This window comes from Salvia splendens, chromosome 22 (genome assembly GCF_004379255.2).
Source record: "Salvia splendens isolate huo1 chromosome 22, SspV2, whole genome shotgun sequence".
Lineage (NCBI taxonomy): Eukaryota > Viridiplantae > Streptophyta > Magnoliopsida > Lamiales > Lamiaceae > Salvia > Salvia splendens.
Genome location: NC_056053.1, coordinates 4,786,378 through 4,802,270, shown reverse-complemented (window position 1 = coordinate 4,802,270; position 15,893 = coordinate 4,786,378). Strand labels below are relative to the sequence as shown.

The 15,893-nt window shown below is 40.0% G+C and overlaps 4 protein-coding genes across 4 annotated transcripts; 3 read left to right on the top strand and 1 right to left on the bottom strand.

Annotated features, from left to right (window-relative positions):
• The first annotated feature begins 1,581 nt into the window (after nucleotides 1-1,581).
• Nucleotides 1,582-3,225, top strand: LOC121786180 (thymidine kinase a-like). Its single transcript, XM_042184748.1, has 4 exons — nucleotides 1,582-1,827; nucleotides 1,988-2,132; nucleotides 2,483-2,604; nucleotides 2,710-3,225. Exons 1-4 carry the CDS (start codon nucleotides 1,706-1,708, stop codon nucleotides 2,972-2,974), a joined length of 654 nt encoding a protein of 217 aa, XP_042040682.1. The 5' UTR covers nucleotides 1,582-1,705; the 3' UTR covers nucleotides 2,975-3,225.
• A 1,155-nt stretch (nucleotides 3,226-4,380) lies between these two features.
• LOC121786621 lies at nucleotides 4,381-5,274 on the top strand. Its single transcript, XM_042185258.1, has 3 exons — nucleotides 4,381-4,514; nucleotides 4,671-5,011; nucleotides 5,105-5,274. Exons 1-3 carry the CDS (start codon nucleotides 4,381-4,383, stop codon nucleotides 5,272-5,274), a joined length of 645 nt encoding a protein of 214 aa, XP_042041192.1.
• Nucleotides 5,275-6,987: 1,713 nt separating this feature from the next.
• LOC121787494 lies at nucleotides 6,988-9,965 on the top strand. The gene is made up of 3 exons (XM_042186228.1): nucleotides 6,988-7,352; nucleotides 7,712-8,970; nucleotides 9,515-9,965. Exons 1-3 carry the CDS (start codon nucleotides 7,035-7,037, stop codon nucleotides 9,708-9,710), a joined length of 1,773 nt encoding a protein of 590 aa, XP_042042162.1. The 5' UTR covers nucleotides 6,988-7,034; the 3' UTR covers nucleotides 9,711-9,965.
• A 3,809-nt stretch (nucleotides 9,966-13,774) lies between these two features.
• LOC121786619 lies at nucleotides 13,775-15,257 on the bottom strand. Its single transcript, XM_042185257.1, has 3 exons — nucleotides 15,099-15,257; nucleotides 13,936-14,970; nucleotides 13,775-13,855 (listed from the first exon to the last, which is right to left on the bottom strand). Exons 1-3 carry the CDS (start codon nucleotides 15,255-15,257, stop codon nucleotides 13,775-13,777), a joined length of 1,275 nt encoding a protein of 424 aa, XP_042041191.1.
• Nucleotides 15,258-15,893: the final 636 nt, after the last annotated feature.

Sequence of the window (15,893 nt, the reverse complement as noted above, 5' to 3'; positions counted from 1 at the left end):
AATCCATAGCCGGTAGTCGGCAACGGCCTCGAGTATAACGATGGGGTGGGTGCCTTTGTGGCCACTCGTGTATGACCCCCTCCACGCCACAGGGCAATTCTTCCATTGCTAATGCATGCAATCGACGCTGCCAAGCATCCCGGGGAATCCGTGCACTTCTTCGTGAAGTCGGAGCAGAAACTGACAATCTGCCGTGCTTGCCTTCCGGAGAAATTCGTCGGTGAAGGCTGCCCGGAAGCCTTTGCAGAAGTTTATCAAACACATTCTCCCAGTGCTTTCCCAATGTGCAGGTATTCGTCTAACACATCCGCCGTGTGTCTAGTGGCAAGCTGACGGATTGCTGCAGTACATTTCTGCAGCGTCGTGTGACTGGGACGGCCAACTGCGTCGAACACTTCTTGGAAGAACTCTTCCCGGGCTGCCAATGTATTTGCGATGTGCATAAATAGCCGTTTCCGCATGCGGAAACGGCGACGGAGGTAGGTCTCTCCCCATACTGAGTTGTCACCAATGTAGTCGCGTACCGACCTTGCAGCGGCTTCCTCCCGGTTACCATGGATGTATGTCCGGGATCGCCTTTGAGGCGCCGCGGCTTCCTCCTTCTCCCGACGTCGATCTTCTGCTAGCGATTCTTCCATTATTCGACGCATTTGTTCAAATGGATTCATGAATGGATTAAATTTGGGAGAAGAATAATGTTTCGAGATGAAGAATAATGTAGAGTGTTTAAGAGTGTTTGAGTGAGAATAGAGAGTTTTTTTGTGGATTAATTTGTGGGAATGATTTGATATTTATAGAAGTGATTGAGGGCTTAAAAAAATTAAAAAAAATTAAAAAATTTGTAAAAAACGACTAGTATAATTTTGGGATTTTTTTATTTTCCCATTTTTTTCCGAATTTAAAAAAAAACAATAAAAAATACATTTTCAACGGAAATAAACGACGCCCACTCGCTGGTCGGCGAGTGGGCGTCACGGACGAACCGCAGCTCGCCACATCGCCAACGCGCGTGGAGAGACAGCTCGCCAAGTGTCTCTCCGCGACGAGTTATGGGACGGGATGGGGACGAGACGGAGCCCACAACGTTGTCTCGCTGCCGTCTCGTCTCTCAGAGACAAGATAGAGACTGCAACGAGACGCGTTAATTAATTAACGAGAGAATAGTGTCAAACTCAATTTAATATATTTAAACTGAGTATAGTAAAGGGAATAATTTAGGAAAAGCTCGTAAAAGTATCCCACAATATTTATCCTTATTATAGCTCCACGGCCTCTAAAGAATTATACTAATGCTCATATAATTATTCACACTGCATTGATTGGTATATGAGTATATTAGAAATTTGATCTACTAAACATTAATTTCAAAAATTATTTCAGTTGAAAATTGGAAACTAATCAAAGTGATTAATAATTCAAAATTTTAATAAAAAAATTCAAATCTTGTCAAGTACGATTCAAATTGAGGTAGGCGCGGTTCGGAGATGTACACTGCACGCTTCCATCTTCGATTCAAATTTCCCTCTCAAATTTCGATTTTCGTTTCAAATTTATCACCCTTTTTTGGTTCCAACCCTAAAAATTCAACCTTCAATCGTCAACTATATAATTCGAGTTGAAAATTCAGAAAAATCCACCACTTTCAACGTTTACACAACCACTCCTCCACTACTCTACACTTCCCTCTTCAATCCCGATCCTGATCATGGCACCCCCCGCTGCCCCCTACCGCCGCCCCGGCGAGGTCCACGTCATCGTCGGACCTATGTTCGCCGGTAAATCAACCGCTCTCCTCCGTCGCATCACGGCGGAGTCTGATTCCGGCAGGTATTCACGAGTCTTCTGATTCAATTTTATTTTGAAATTACGCAAATTTGCAGTATGCAAGAGTTTGATTTTGGCGTGGAATTGAGATCCGATCTGATTTAATGATTGCTGTTTGTGAATCGAATTGACTTAGAAATTTTTTTGGTGGATCGATTTGCAGGACTGTGGCGATGATAAAGTCGAGTAAGGATACTCGATACGCGGTGGATGCAGTCGTGACGCACGATGGCACCAAGTTCCCTTGTTGGCCGCTGCCGGATCTCTTGTCGTTCAAGCTCAAAATTGGCGCCAAGGCGTATGAAAAAGTAATTCATATTCATGATTTTCATACGTTAATTTGATGCCTTTTGTACCGTGTATTTGTTTACTTTATTCACCATGCGCCCTTCATATTTGTTGAATTTGAATTCATATCAAAATTGCCTGATAATTTCCATGCTTGATTTCATTTTGTTGTTTTTGCTCTGTTTGTTGCCAGATGAAAAGAAACCCTAAGTAAGAAAATGAATTAGGGATCAAGCCAGAATTAGAGTTTGTTATGTTTGCTGATTAAATTATGCATTGTTTTGCCATATACTACTGTTTTGCAGTATGCCTTTTGATGGTTTCTTTAAACATCATCATTTGAGCTAATTTGCTTGATTCATTCGAGCAGGTGGATGTGATAGGCATTGATGAAGCTCAATTTTTCGGTGACCTGTACGAGTTCTGCTGTGAGGTGGCTGATCTTGATGGGAAAACTGTTGTAGTTGCTGGCCTTGATGGTGATTACTTGAGGTAGTTGAAATGTGCAATCTATAGTAGTTACATTATGCCATGCTAGTTTGTTCTGTTTGTGAATAGATGATTCTTGATCTAAATCACATGTTATCATCCCAATAGGAGGAGTTTTGGATCAGTGCTCGATATCATCCCACTTGCTGATACTGTCACGAAGCTTACTGCACGGTGCGAGCTCTGTGGCAAGCGTGCTTTCTTCACTCTGAGGAAGACGGGCGAGCTGCAAACTGAGCTCATTGGTGGTGCTGATGTTTACATGCCCGTCTGTCGCCTGCACTATGGCAATGAGCAACGCAGTGCTTCTGTGGAAGCTGCATCAGGAAGCAAGTTTGGTGCTGCCGCGGTTGAAGAATTGCTTGATTGTTGAAACAACTGCACAAGTTGAGGAAAGTGTTGGTTTGTGCTGTTTAGTATATCTATCTATGGCTGTGTTGTTAGTGATGTATAGTTTTAGTAGCATATGTTTAAACTCGTTCACTTCTTAAACTATGCCTTGAATCTTCATCATCGAGTTCTCATGAAAATGTTGTGAACTCATTTGTAATGGAAGATTCGAGGTTAGTATTATTTCACTTATTGTATGCTCCACTCTCCTATAATAAGAGTAATGTTTCGCCATTTTCGTCTATTTCTGAACAATGAGTTATATTTTCACAATCCATCAACTTATTTCACCCACATTTTATTACTTATAAAACTAATATATGTTGTCTATCTCATTCAAAATGAAACATTTCTCTTTTTGAGTTGTTCTATTAAAAATGAAACATTTTCTAAAATAGAAACAACACCATTAACTCACAAAAAAGCTGTATAAAAACTTATGTTGGAAACCAATTGTTTCATATTTATTGGGACGGAGGGAGTATATAAGTAGACATATTCCATTTAACTATTTTTCTTTGCATTTTTAAAAACCTTGCTAAAATAAAATATGTCTTCTATTAGATGGTGTTCGGTTTGCTAGATAAAATAATACCAAGATATAATCAAGGATTAAGTTATAAGATTATTTTAGTTGGGGATTGGCTATGACTAATTATCACATAAATGATTATTCATTTTGGATTGAGTTGTGAGATTCAATTTCATGAACCAAATATATTACTCCCTTCCATAAAAATATGGGCGGATGAGATGACACGAGAATTAAGATAAAATTGGTAAAGTAAGAGAGATGAGAAGAATGATATGTTAAAGTAAGAGAGATGAGGAAAATGATAGTTAAAGTACAGTTAGTAGATAGTGGGATCTACATTATTAAATTGATATAACTTTCCAAAAATAGAATGCATATATTTTTGTGTGACAGAAGAAAATGAAAAGTGCACATATTTTTATGGGACTGAGGGAGTATATATTTAATCTCGAAATACAATCTTGCGAAGCGACCAACTATAGGACGAAGGTAGTACTTCTAAGAGTGTCCACAATGGCTCCGCCACGGCGGCAGCCGGCGGCGACCACTGCTGGATGTGCTGTGTCGCGGCAAGGAAGGGGCGGGGAGATGGTCTAGGCGCCGCAAACGCGGCAAGGAAGGGGCGGTTTAACAGCGGCCGGTGTAGCGGACCACTGCAGTAGCCGACCGCCGTGGCGCGGGATTTTTTTTCTCTTAATTTTTCTTTAAATATACCCATTTTCTCATTTTTATTCACACCTCCACTTCTATACTACAATTTCACATCCATATTTTCATCTCTGTACCTAAATTGATTTTTTTCCATTCCATTCCAAACTCAAATCTAAAATTTTATTCAAACCCTCTCTCATAAAATGGTTGACGACGAGTATCAACGCATGTTGGATGAGGCGTTTAATGAGGTGGTTGAAGAGGTTGAATGGGAAGTCCAGGAGGATGTGGAGAGTGCGGTGGCGGCGGAGGTCCCTCGTACGATTCATCATCGGCGGTTTATCCGACATGACCATGCCGGGGCTAACCAGCGGCTAATGGACAACTAATTTGCCGAAAACTCCCGTTATCCGCCAAAGGTTTTTCGTCGGTGCTTCAGAATGTCGCAGCGACTCTTCCTCCATATAACGACTTCATTAGCTGGGCGGTATAGGTGCTTCACCCTCCGACGGGATGCCAGCCACTGGATCGGACTGTCGACATTGCAGAAGTGCACCGCTGCAATTAGGCAGTTGGCCTATGCCGGACTGACTGACATGTTCGACGAATACCTGAATATGGGTGAGACGACTAGCCTGGAGGTTCTGAGGCAGTTTTGTAGGGACATCAGGGCCATCTTCGGTTCGGAGTATCTTCGAAAACCAACCGTACAAGACTGCCAGATACTGCTGGATATGCATGGGACTGTGCACAACTTTCCAGGGATGATGGGCAACATTGATTGCATGCAATGGGAATGGAGGAACTGCCCGGTAGTGTGGAAATGGCAGTTCAGTACTGGCTTCAAAAGCAAACACCCGTCGATGATCCTTGAAGCTGTGGCTGACTACCGGTTGCGGATCTGACATGCGTATTTTTGTGTTGCAGGGTCTAACAACGATATCAACGTTCTGCAGTCGTCGCCCCTCATCAATGAGCAGTGCCGTGGTGAGGGCCCGGAAATCCGCTTCGTGGCCAACGGCAAGCAGTACAACATGGGCTACTATTTGGCAGATGGGATATACCCTCGATGGCCCGTATTTGTGAAGACGATCTGACATCCAGTTGGTCCGAAGAAAGCCTACTTCAAGCAACGTCAAGAGGGTGCGAGGAAAAATGTTGAGCGAGCTTTTGGTGTGCTAAAAGCGTGATTGGGCATTATATGGTGCCCGACACGAGTTTGGCACCAAAACGATGTCGCTGATATCATGTACTCCCTCCGTCTCATGTTACTTGCACTGTTGCTTTTCGGTTCGTCACAAACTTTAAGTTAGAATTAATGCATTTAATTAATATGTTAGTTTAAGTTAAGAGCTCATTTATTAATTGATGTCTCATTACACTTAAAATTTTAATTTAATTATACTAAAAAATAAATCCCAAATTTATGGCCTAAAATGAAAAGTGCGAGTAACATGGGACGGGGGGAGTATGCATGTATCATATTACATAACATGATAATAGATGATGAAGGCTCGGCTGCAGAGCGTTAGGGATCGGACAGCGGTGCTAGTTCAAGTCATGGTGTTGCCACCGCGCCCCTGCAAATGGGTGTACCGCGTAGTAATGAATACTTGCTCCAAGCGTTCACCGATATGCATAGGGAAGGAGAACATCTGGCACTCCAGGCCGATATGGTGGAAGAGCTCTGGGCACGTAGGGGAGCGGGCACATCGTGATAGCCACGACGATAGTGTTGTGTTTAGTGTTTTTAGCTAATTTTCGTTGTATAATTTTCCAATATTTATAATACAATGAAGATTTGGTTGTAATAATTTTTTTAAATTAGATACATTTTTTCTCCTAATTATTTTCATCCGATAATTTTTATTCTGGTCTAATTAAAATATATCAACAATTGATTAAATAATATGATTTGTGGTTGTGGCGGGGTTGTCCATTGGGCGGGGTAATTATATGTTTCGTACAAGATGTTTTACCTTTGTTTCAATTTAGTACAAAAAGTATTAAGTTTACATATTTTATAAAAAAGTTACATTAGTGTTTTAAATTAATACATTCCGTTAAATATTTTAAACACCGTTAGTTAGTTTATACTTTGTCCAACTTATCATCATAATAAAAGAATAATTAGAGATTTAATACAATTAATCACTCTAAAAAATCAATTCTTCCAGCAATATACTCTTTTTTTTATTGTATTATTTATAGAACACAGTATAAAATAAGTCCATATTTCATCTTTACAAAATGGCTAATTTGAGCTTCAAACAGTCAATAAGTCGATATTTTATTTTTACAAAAAAGATTCAATATCTTTTTAGTTGCATGTATTCTCCATTGTTACATGAGGAATCTTCGACAATAAAATGCAATTCGCTAATTTGATGGTGAAGAGTTGTGATTTTTTTTCTATGTGTATTTCATTTTTGTGAGTAATAAAAATAACTGTGTTTGAAATAATTAATGAAAAGTTTTAAATTAAACTTTTTGTACAAATTTGAAACATTGATGAAACTTTTTGTATGTATGATGTAATTGGAAGTAACGGTGTTAGTAATGACTTAACGGAATGTATTATTTTGGAACACTAAGTAAACTTTTTGTATGAAATATGTAAACTTAATACTTTTTATACTAAATTGAAATAAAGATAAAATATTTTGTATGAAACATGTAATTATCCCCCATTGGGCTTGAAAAGTATTTTTTGGCTGTGGAAGAGTTGTTGTGGGTGTTGGGGGATGTTTCGTAGTTTTAACCGTTGAAACACTTAATTTATCATTAACAAAAAAATAGAATCACTGAAATAGAAGGACAGAGCAGAGGTAGTGTGAGTAATTTTTGAAAAGCGAAAATGCCCCAAATTCCGTTTGAATTGATCCGACAAGTCCAGATCCGTGCGCGTTCAGCGGCGGGGCTGCCCGATTACGACCCGTCGGATCCTACACTGCCCGCTCTCCCGTCTCTCTCGGCCACAATAGCCGCCGCCGACGCTTCGCCGACGGAACGCCGCTGCCGGAGCTGTAAAGCCTTGCTGCTTAGAGGATCGGAGTCTATTGTCTGCTTGTACTGCGGCATCGGCCCCCATTACGACGCCGTTCCGGATCCCATCCGCTTCACCTCCACCGTTGGCTACCAGTGGCTGCTCCGCTCGCTCCACCTCGATGGATCGGTATGGTTGATTCGATGAATCTAATTGCTAAATTTTACGTTGCAGTGCGAAATCGCTGCTTGAATCTCGCTGATTGATTATTGTTTGGGAGAATTTGAGTTATCTGATTATAGAAATCGATTTATGATTCCAATTTGATGTGTTTGTATTTCGAATTGAAATAGTAGGATCATGATGGATTGAGCTGGATGCTTAGGGTTTCCATAATTGGGATTTGTAGAACTCAGACAGATTAATTGATTGCTGCTTGTCTAAATTTATGGTGATTAATCCAAGAAGAGTGAGAAAAAAACAACAGCTGTAGCTTCTGTTGTTTTAATTGCTATCTCAATAGTGATTCGATAACTCGTATCTTGCAGGAAATGGTTGATCCAACCAGTAAAGTTAACCAAGGTAAAGTTCAGAGCTCGCCTAAAGATTCAACTCCATTGTCTGCATTCTTAGACTTCAAGATAGTGTGTCCAGCTGAAAATGTGAACGGAGTGAATAGCTCCTCCGATAAACCTTTGGTTTTGACTGGAGTAGCTCCGGATAAATTCTTCTTGATATCTAAGAGTAATGGCATCTCTGATACGCCTACCGACCAACCATCTGAGCCTAAATGGGTTGAGGCTGACAATTCAGAAGATGCTGCAGCTCTTGGCAATCAAGATTTGTTTCAAAATGTCCATTCATCCAAGCCGGCTGTCAGCTCTTCCGAGCAGAAGACTAGCAGAGCTCTTTCTGGATGGGAGGCGGATTTTCAGTTCCCCGATTCTGAAAATCAGCTTGGTGGTCAGATGTCATCTGAGCATGTTGTAGCTTCCTCAGAAGGTTTTGATATCAAATTTGAAGATCCAGTGCCCTTTCAGAGATCCATGGGTTCGAATGCTGATCTTGGTGCTCAACTCGATTCAGTGTATGGCCTTGGGGAAAATCCGAATGATGGGAAACCAAATGAGAGTGCATCCGTTCCTACAGCAGTTGGTGACTGGAATTCGGATGATATGTGGAATAATCTGGGGTCAAGTTTCCCCGATTTGTCTGGTGGATTTGATGATCCTTTCAGTACTAAGATTGAGCCTCGAAATGACCCTACACCAGGCTTCTCGGAAGATCTTTCTACCAGTGTTGATTTTGATATGTTCCAGGACTTCCAGTCGCCAGCGAACTATGCAGATGTTACTAAGAATAAGACCACGAGCGAGGAGCCTACAGCAACGGATGAGGATGTATTTGAAGACTGGAACGATTTTGCTAGCTCTACTAGCTTACAAGCTCCTCCCCAGAATGATCACGTCTCGAGTTCTGAAAATAAGCCCACAGAGGGAGATTTGTTCAGCTTTGACAGTAAGCTTGAAGGTGACAACAAGTCCTCTGACAGAGATGTATTCAGCTTTGACAATATGTTTGGAGATGTCAAGAAGCCCTCAGATAGTGATTTATTCAGCTTCGACAACAAGCCCTCAGATGGAGATTTATTCAGCTTTGACAATAAGTTTGAAGACGACAAAAAGTCCCCAGAGAGAGATTTATTCAGCTTTGATGGTGATTTTGGAGGAGATTTCAGCGGCTACTCTCAACCTAATGCTCCTGCACCAGGCAATGTTGTTATGTCAGATGATCCTACTTCAATCTGGTTAGTTTGTACTCTGCTTATACAAGATTCCTGCACGTATCTTTCAATAACCTGCTTTGGTATAAACTATTCGAATCTGAATTTCCTCAACATGATTACCGATGTTTTACTCTCCTAATTGTATCTGTGCAATGTGAAAAATGCTAGATGCTATTGTTGCTCGACCTTTGCACATTTGTCACTGAACTTGTATGGTAGCTGGACCAGTCCTAGAAAAGCAATGAAATTAGGCCCAAACTGTATTAGAATCCGAAAAATGAAAATGACACCCAAACCCCGGAGGAATATAAGATTTATTAGCAACTAAAATGCTAAAGTATATTGTCCTTTCCTTTCTCAGCTAACTATGTTTGAGAAAACCAGTGTGGAGACAGTTTCACTAAGGTCATCTCAAACAATGAAGTTAACTTTTTGTGCAGTAATTTAGTTTTTGGTATGTTTAATCATTCAGATTGGTTTCATGTGCTAAAATTTGCAGATGTGGAGCTAAATTTACACTGTGCTTATAACTCGTTTCATAAGTAGTATCCTTGTGACGATGTAGGTTTGGCGACATGAGCTCCCCTTCCCTTGAATCCGTGCAAGCTGCAAGCAATGAAGATGCGTCTGGACAGTCCTCGAAGGATGGTGTGAAGATATTGATGTCCCAGATGCACGATCTTTCTTTCATGCTTGAAACAGACCTTTCTATTCCATCCGACTCAGACGACCATAAGCCTGTCCGAATCCAAAAAGATTGAGAGTATGCAAGGTGGTTCACAAACTCATGAGCATCTACACAACTTGTACATCATCTCGTATGTTTTTCATTTTATTTTATCCGGGACTGTTTTTTATCATCGAGTCCCACCTCGTCGTATACCATTCCTTTCATCGCGAGTTTGGATTCTATAGCTTCTGTATTAGTCTCCGTTGTGGTTGTCGTGTAACAGTCACATATGCGAAGGAGTATGTAGTACTAATATGAGCATTTCTATCCATTTGTTCTTCACTTACCCCTTTCATATTTGATGTTTAAAGGCAGCCAAAGGTGGAATTTTGTTTCTCATATGTCAATTGAATTTATGCTATATGCTGCTTGTGTGCGTGCAAAACAAGTGCTTCTTGTCATATTTCTCGACACAAGCAAACACCATTTGTACAAATTAGACATAATCAATGAGGACAATGGCATCAGAGCATTAAATCTTAAGCATTGCATTGCAGACTTGATGACACCTCGTAATTCTGATGTTAATGGGGGTTGTCTCTACTTAGTTTGTCCTTTGTCGCATAGTCTTATCTTGATTTGATTTGGTTGAATATAGCATGATTTAGTATGCTGTTGTATAACTTTCTATCAATCGGTTTTGAAGGAAAAATGGATAAAAGTGATGAATTCCAATCAGTCGCGCTTTTTCTTTGAAAGTGTTTCGCGTGAATATCTCACACGTCTTAACCAGATATAAGTAAAGAAAATTATAGTCATTTTACAAATTTGCGCAGAGGCAGCACATAGTGAGTGGGTTCGTGCCTTGTGAACCCGCTGGACTTTACTTACTTAAAATCCCAGTTTTTTGTATTTTTTTTTTGCATTTTAAAGCCCAATATATTCCATGTTAAAGATACACCATGTATGTAGGATTCGATTCCTAGCTTCCTCCACACTATAATATGCCTACTTCGACTAAAAAGCCTGTCCAAGAATTATATATTTATCTAGCTTTTGTATACACTTAGAGTAGGGACACCTTTTGGAGAAAAAAACAAAGAGCAGAAAATTCCAAAGATATTGAGCAGAGCAAGATTACCTCCTCTAGATTTTATTTAGTTTTTGTTAGCATGTTCTTAAAATCCTATAGATTGAAAGTAATTGACTCATATTTAGTAATTTTTATTACTCCCTCCGTCCTCAAAGAATATGCACTTTGGGTTCGGCACGAGTTTTAATGCAAAATTGAGAAAATAAGAGAGAGGTAGAGAGAATAAATAAATAAAATATTGTTATTGGAGAATGAGCCACACCTCATTAGAGTGAAAGAAGTTTCTAACATTGAAAAGTGCATATTCTTGTGCGACGGACTAAAAAGAAAAGAGTGTATATTCTTGTGAAACGGAGGGAGTATTTAATATTCAGAACTCATTTTGCTTAATTATTGCGGAGCATATATTGACCGTGACATTTATTGATGTGAATTGCTGATCGATGCAATTTTTGATTGATTTATTTTATGAGTCAATACAATACTCAGTGATATGAGTGTTGATATATGCTGTGAATAATTAACAAGATTAGTTGATAAAGTTATTGACTTGTGAATGAACTCACAAAAAAAATACTAGTAAAGCTCGGATGAACAATAAAGTAAACAATTAAAATAACTAAAGCACAAGTTGATGAAATTATTATTTTAGAATTCCTTCTGATCTTTTTATTACTTAATTATTTTCTTACTTTTTATATTTAATTCAGTATTTTAGTTATTGAACCAAACCAAAAACCATGTGTTCTAATAGTACGTGAGCTCCAATTTGCAATACTTACAATTAGAATATAAGTTTCGATTGGGAGTACCAAATTTTAGCTATATTATAATAACATTATCCACTTACAGTCCAATTTTAGGACTAAAAACAAATTTATCAACATACATCTTAAACAAAGAAATGTAAACGACATTGCCCTTGAGGTAGAAAAAAGCATAGGAAAGAATAAGAGTCAAAATAAGAAGAATTTATCTCAAAAGAAATTACATCAATGTCTATAAAGATATTTGAAAAAAAATTTCTCCACACACCATGAAAGTGAAATCTCAATTGTCGAGACTTTTTTATATTTCACTCACTTTTTTTCAATGAAAAAATGTCGAGTCAGTATCGTAACGTGTACGTATATCACATAGAAACTTAAAATCTGTAGACATTTTGAGAGGCCAAGCACTAAGATTCTAAAAAAGAAAGAGTGAACTGCACCAAATGGCCCTAACTTTTCGCTGTGTAACGGCAGAGGCCCCTAACTTTTAAAAATCCCACTAGAGGGATCTAACAAAATATGTAATCACAAAACGTATATATTTTGCCATTTTTCGGACGAAAATGCCCAAATGGGCTGAAGGGCAGTTTAGACCTTTTACGTACTACACCTGTTCCCTATGCCTGCATGTGCAGGGGCTGTCTTGTCAAACAGTATAGTCGTCATAATTCCATTCTCCTATTTTCTTTCTCCTTTCCCTCCCTATCCGTTTCATTTTCGTCTTTCATATTTCCCTCTCTAACATAATAGGCGATTATATTTTGTTCGGAATCTGGTTCGGCATCTGTTCGGCATCTGGAAATTACGGGTTTTCATCTGGATTTCACTGAATTTAAGGTATCCACAAGGGTTTAAGCGATTTCAGCTGGAATTTTATTTTGCAATTGGTGGTTGATTTTTTTGTTGTAGGGTTAGCATCTGAAAAACTAATTTGCAATTCTTGGTCAATTTAATGGTTGTAGGGTTATAGTCGGGGCATGTGGAAAATTTTGCTGTTCTTGGTTGAAGTTTACAGTTGGGCGGAAATTTTAGTTTTTGTGCTATGTGTTATGTGCTATCTTTTCGACGAAATTGAATTCAGGCCGTGTTGAATTCTTGCATTGCTGATTTGAATTTTATATTGTCAAATTGAATTCAGGTCGTGTTGCAATGTCTTCTTCTTCTTCTTCTTCTTCTTCTTCTTCTTCTTCTTCTTCTTCTTCTTCTTCTTCTTCTTCTTCTTCTTCTTCTTCTTCTTCTTCTTCTTCTTCTTCTTCTTCTTCTTCTTCTTCTCAATCTTTCGGCTCAAGCTTCAATTGGAATTGGCCTCGTCCCGAAATTGTGAAATGTAATCACGATCTTGAGGCTGAGCTTGTGACATCTAGGACGACTGCTAACCCGGGTAGACGTTACTATCGCTGCCCAATATGGAAGGTTAAAACCATGTATTTTGGTCCTTTTTCCATTAATTTTCTTGGCATAAAGATTAATGAGGAAGTATTATGCAGGAAGATGATTGCAAGTTTTTTCGATGGGTTGATGCGAGTCTATCCCCAAGTCAAGACAGTTACTTTCAGAGAGTGAAACTTGAGCGAGACCAATTCGAATCTGAAGTTTGAGCCAAATCGGTACTTGAAGGTGTTCTGCAGGAGAAATTGTGCATGAAAACTGAGGAGGTTGAAACCTTGAAGTTACAACTGGGCATGAAAACTGAAGAGTGTGACGATTTGGCGCTAACAATTGACAAAACGGCAAAAACTCTCCGACGGTTAAAAATCACTATCTTGTTCTTATGTATTGTAATTTTTCTAAATTATAACATAGCTATGTCGTGTTCACTCCGTCGTTATCTTCTGCTGTGGATTGATTACGCTTTGCAAAGCTTTGTTTTAATCTATGCCTGAAATTACGAATGAGGTTACTCAACTATGACTGAAATCACGACTGAGGTTAGTAAAATATGACCGAAATCACAAATGTCTGATGATGATTGTTTTCTTTATGCTTGAAATCACGAATGAAGTTACCCAACTATGGTTGAAATCACAATCACATACTATGTAAAAAATGGATACAAACCGACGAAGTACTCTTATCAAATGCCACCAAAATATGTCATGATATCATTTCTACCAAAATACTAGAGTAATTTGTTACAAACTAGTCTGTAACATACATAACATACATATCATATCATGACTGCCACCAAAATATACAAACTCGTAGTTACCATACACATCATATCAACACTGCCACTGTAAATTGTTCACCCATCCCAAACAAACATAAAGTTTTAAGATTAAGTAAAGCCCGTCAATCTTGATCACCGCTGCGGCCGCATCTCTGAGGCTGAGTCCTGGTCCGAGTGCTTGGTCCCAGATTCGAAACATTAGGCTGCAACACTTAACAGCATAGTAAGTATATACGAGAAAGCGCTGTGTACAATTAGAGAATATATGTTTATTGCATATTACCTCTCGGCAATTATTTGACGATTCTGGCAAAGTACTCTCACCACGTTCACGCGACCCGTTGGGCTGCGAAGTCTCCCCAACCCGAGAACGGGCATTTGTCCGAGGATCATTGCTGCATGTCCTCCTATTATGACCTTCTTGACCGCATCGACGACATTTCATCACGAAGGTGCGACGCAATGACTCACCTCCGTCCACATGAAGACGAATCTGGGGCTCCTCACGTCTCCGTTTCTTCGGCCTACCACGCTGTCGCTTTGTCCGCGGGGGCGCCAGTTCCAACGCACCAGCACAAGTAGACTTGGGCCAATTGTCCACCCCATTGATGGGGTAAAGGACATTCTCGTAGAGCATGATCATTGTGGACTTCAAATAATATCGGGAGACGAATCGCGTCACGTCGTCGCCATTCTTGTTGATTGTTGCGATAGCATGCGTGCATGGGATTCCGGTTAGCTGCCACAATCTGCAGGAGCATGTGAAATCACACATGTTGACTACATATTGGCCAGACTGCCCAGTTACTTGGTACGAAGACTGTCCGTTCCATGTAGCCCTCCACGATGACGCCCTCGCGTACCACTTGTCAACAATCTCCTTGATAACATGAGGGACTGCGTGATAGTAACTTTTGATCCACTGGCCTCTGATCTGAATTCTTTCCATTTGACTTGTTCGAATCTCCTCCAACATGCTGATAATTGCTTTCTCTCGAGCCAATGTAATCTTCGAATTGAATGTCTCACAAATGTTGTTCAGGAGCACATCACAACAAGTGTGTGGAGAGAAAAATGCCTTAACCCAGTTTTCTTTGGGAGCAACTCCAGAAAGCCACTGATGTGCTTGGGGATACTCGGTCTGCAAAGCATCTATCTTGTCCACATAATGTTCGAGGGTGGTACTCGATGTAATCTCCCAAAAACGTTCTTTGAAATTTTCTCCAACAAATCTCTTCTTGAAATTGTTGTATATGTGCTGCACACAAAAGCGATGCTCGCTTTGTGGGAATTCCTCAGCAATCAATTTTGCAAGCCCCTGATGCAACACAACAAAACATTATCACAAAATCACAGTTCAAGTACATCATGTATTGATCAAATCACAGATAAAATAAAATCACATACCACGTACATTATGTAATATTGAAATCACAGCGACCATACCTTTTGTTGGTCAGACATAAACACATATCGTGGCCCATTTGCATGCAAGTTTAGGTCATCAGACAAGTACTCCACGAACCACTTCCACTGGATATAACTCTCGGCTTCAGTCACAGACCAAGAAATTGGCCACCAGCCATTGTTGGGATCAATCCCCATTGCTGTCATGAGCTGTCCTCTGTACATCCCTCGCAAGAAACAAGCGACGAAGAAGATAATTGGCCGACATAATTGCATCCATCCCTTTTTCAATGGTCCTAGGCAGCAGTAGAACCTCTAGAATCTCGGGCCCACGGCGCCAGAATCCCTCGTATTCTCATAATGTATATGAATGCGGGAATCAGAGTGTGTCCGCTCCAATTCGGCTTTGTAGTAGAACAAGTTTCTGTATTGGGTTGCCGCAGAGCCGAATATGCCGTCCAGTGCGTGCTCTGTGGCCCGATATGCCTTCATCCTACCTATCTTCAGGCCAAAATCTTCTTCGACACACTGCCGTATAGCTGCAAGTGGAATGTGAGGGTTGGCTTTGATCTTCTCCATATAACGCTCACCTAGCCACTTTGCTGTCAGCCACTTCGAATCCAACACCTGAGAGCATGTGTGCGCGTGATCGCGTTGCATATTCATCACAACGTAATCATGACCGTTGTGTATTTCGTGCTTCCTCAAGTATACATACCACTCACACCCTTGCCCTTTACAAATGGCTTGAAGCTTGTCGCCGTCATTTCTTTTCACGTGCACCCGCCTTCTGGTCATTATTGCGTACTGTCTCAACACGTCATAGAAGAAATC

Bases quoted from the DNA above. Each gene is read 5' to 3' on its own strand.
- LOC121786621 (XM_042185258.1), top strand. From the start codon at position 4,381: ATGGTTGACGACGAGTATCAACGCATGTTGGATGAGGCGTTTAATGAG. The intron at 4,515-4,670 runs GTTTATCCGACA...TGGGCGGTATAG, and splicing joins CGTACGATTCATCATCGGCG to GTGCTTCACCCTCCGACGGG. The intron at 5,012-5,104 runs GTACTGGCTTCA...TTTGTGTTGCAG, and splicing joins AGTGTGGAAATGGCAGTTCA to GGTCTAACAACGATATCAAC.
- LOC121786180 (XM_042184748.1), top strand. From the start codon at position 1,706: ATGGCACCCCCCGCTGCCCCCTACCGCCGCCCCGGCGAGGTCCACGTC. The intron at 1,828-1,987 runs GTATTCACGAGT...ATCGATTTGCAG, and splicing joins GCGGAGTCTGATTCCGGCAG to GACTGTGGCGATGATAAAGT. The intron at 2,605-2,709 runs GTAGTTGAAATG...TCATCCCAATAG, and splicing joins CTTGATGGTGATTACTTGAG to GAGGAGTTTTGGATCAGTGC.
- LOC121786619 (XM_042185257.1), bottom strand. From the start codon at position 15,257: ATGGGGATTGATCCCAACAATGGCTGGTGGCCAATTTCTTGGTCTGTG. The intron at 14,971-15,098 runs GTATGGTCGCTG...GTGTTGCATCAG, and splicing joins TTATGTCTGACCAACAAAAG to GGGCTTGCAAAATTGATTGC. The intron at 13,856-13,935 runs GTAATATGCAAT...TAAGTGTTGCAG, and splicing joins CGTCAAATAATTGCCGAGAG to CCTAATGTTTCGAATCTGGG.
- LOC121787494 (XM_042186228.1), top strand. From the start codon at position 7,035: ATGCCCCAAATTCCGTTTGAATTGATCCGACAAGTCCAGATCCGTGCG. The intron at 7,353-7,711 runs GTATGGTTGATT...CGTATCTTGCAG, and splicing joins CGCTCCACCTCGATGGATCG to GAAATGGTTGATCCAACCAG. The intron at 8,971-9,514 runs GTTAGTTTGTAC...GTGACGATGTAG, and splicing joins GATGATCCTACTTCAATCTG to GTTTGGCGACATGAGCTCCC.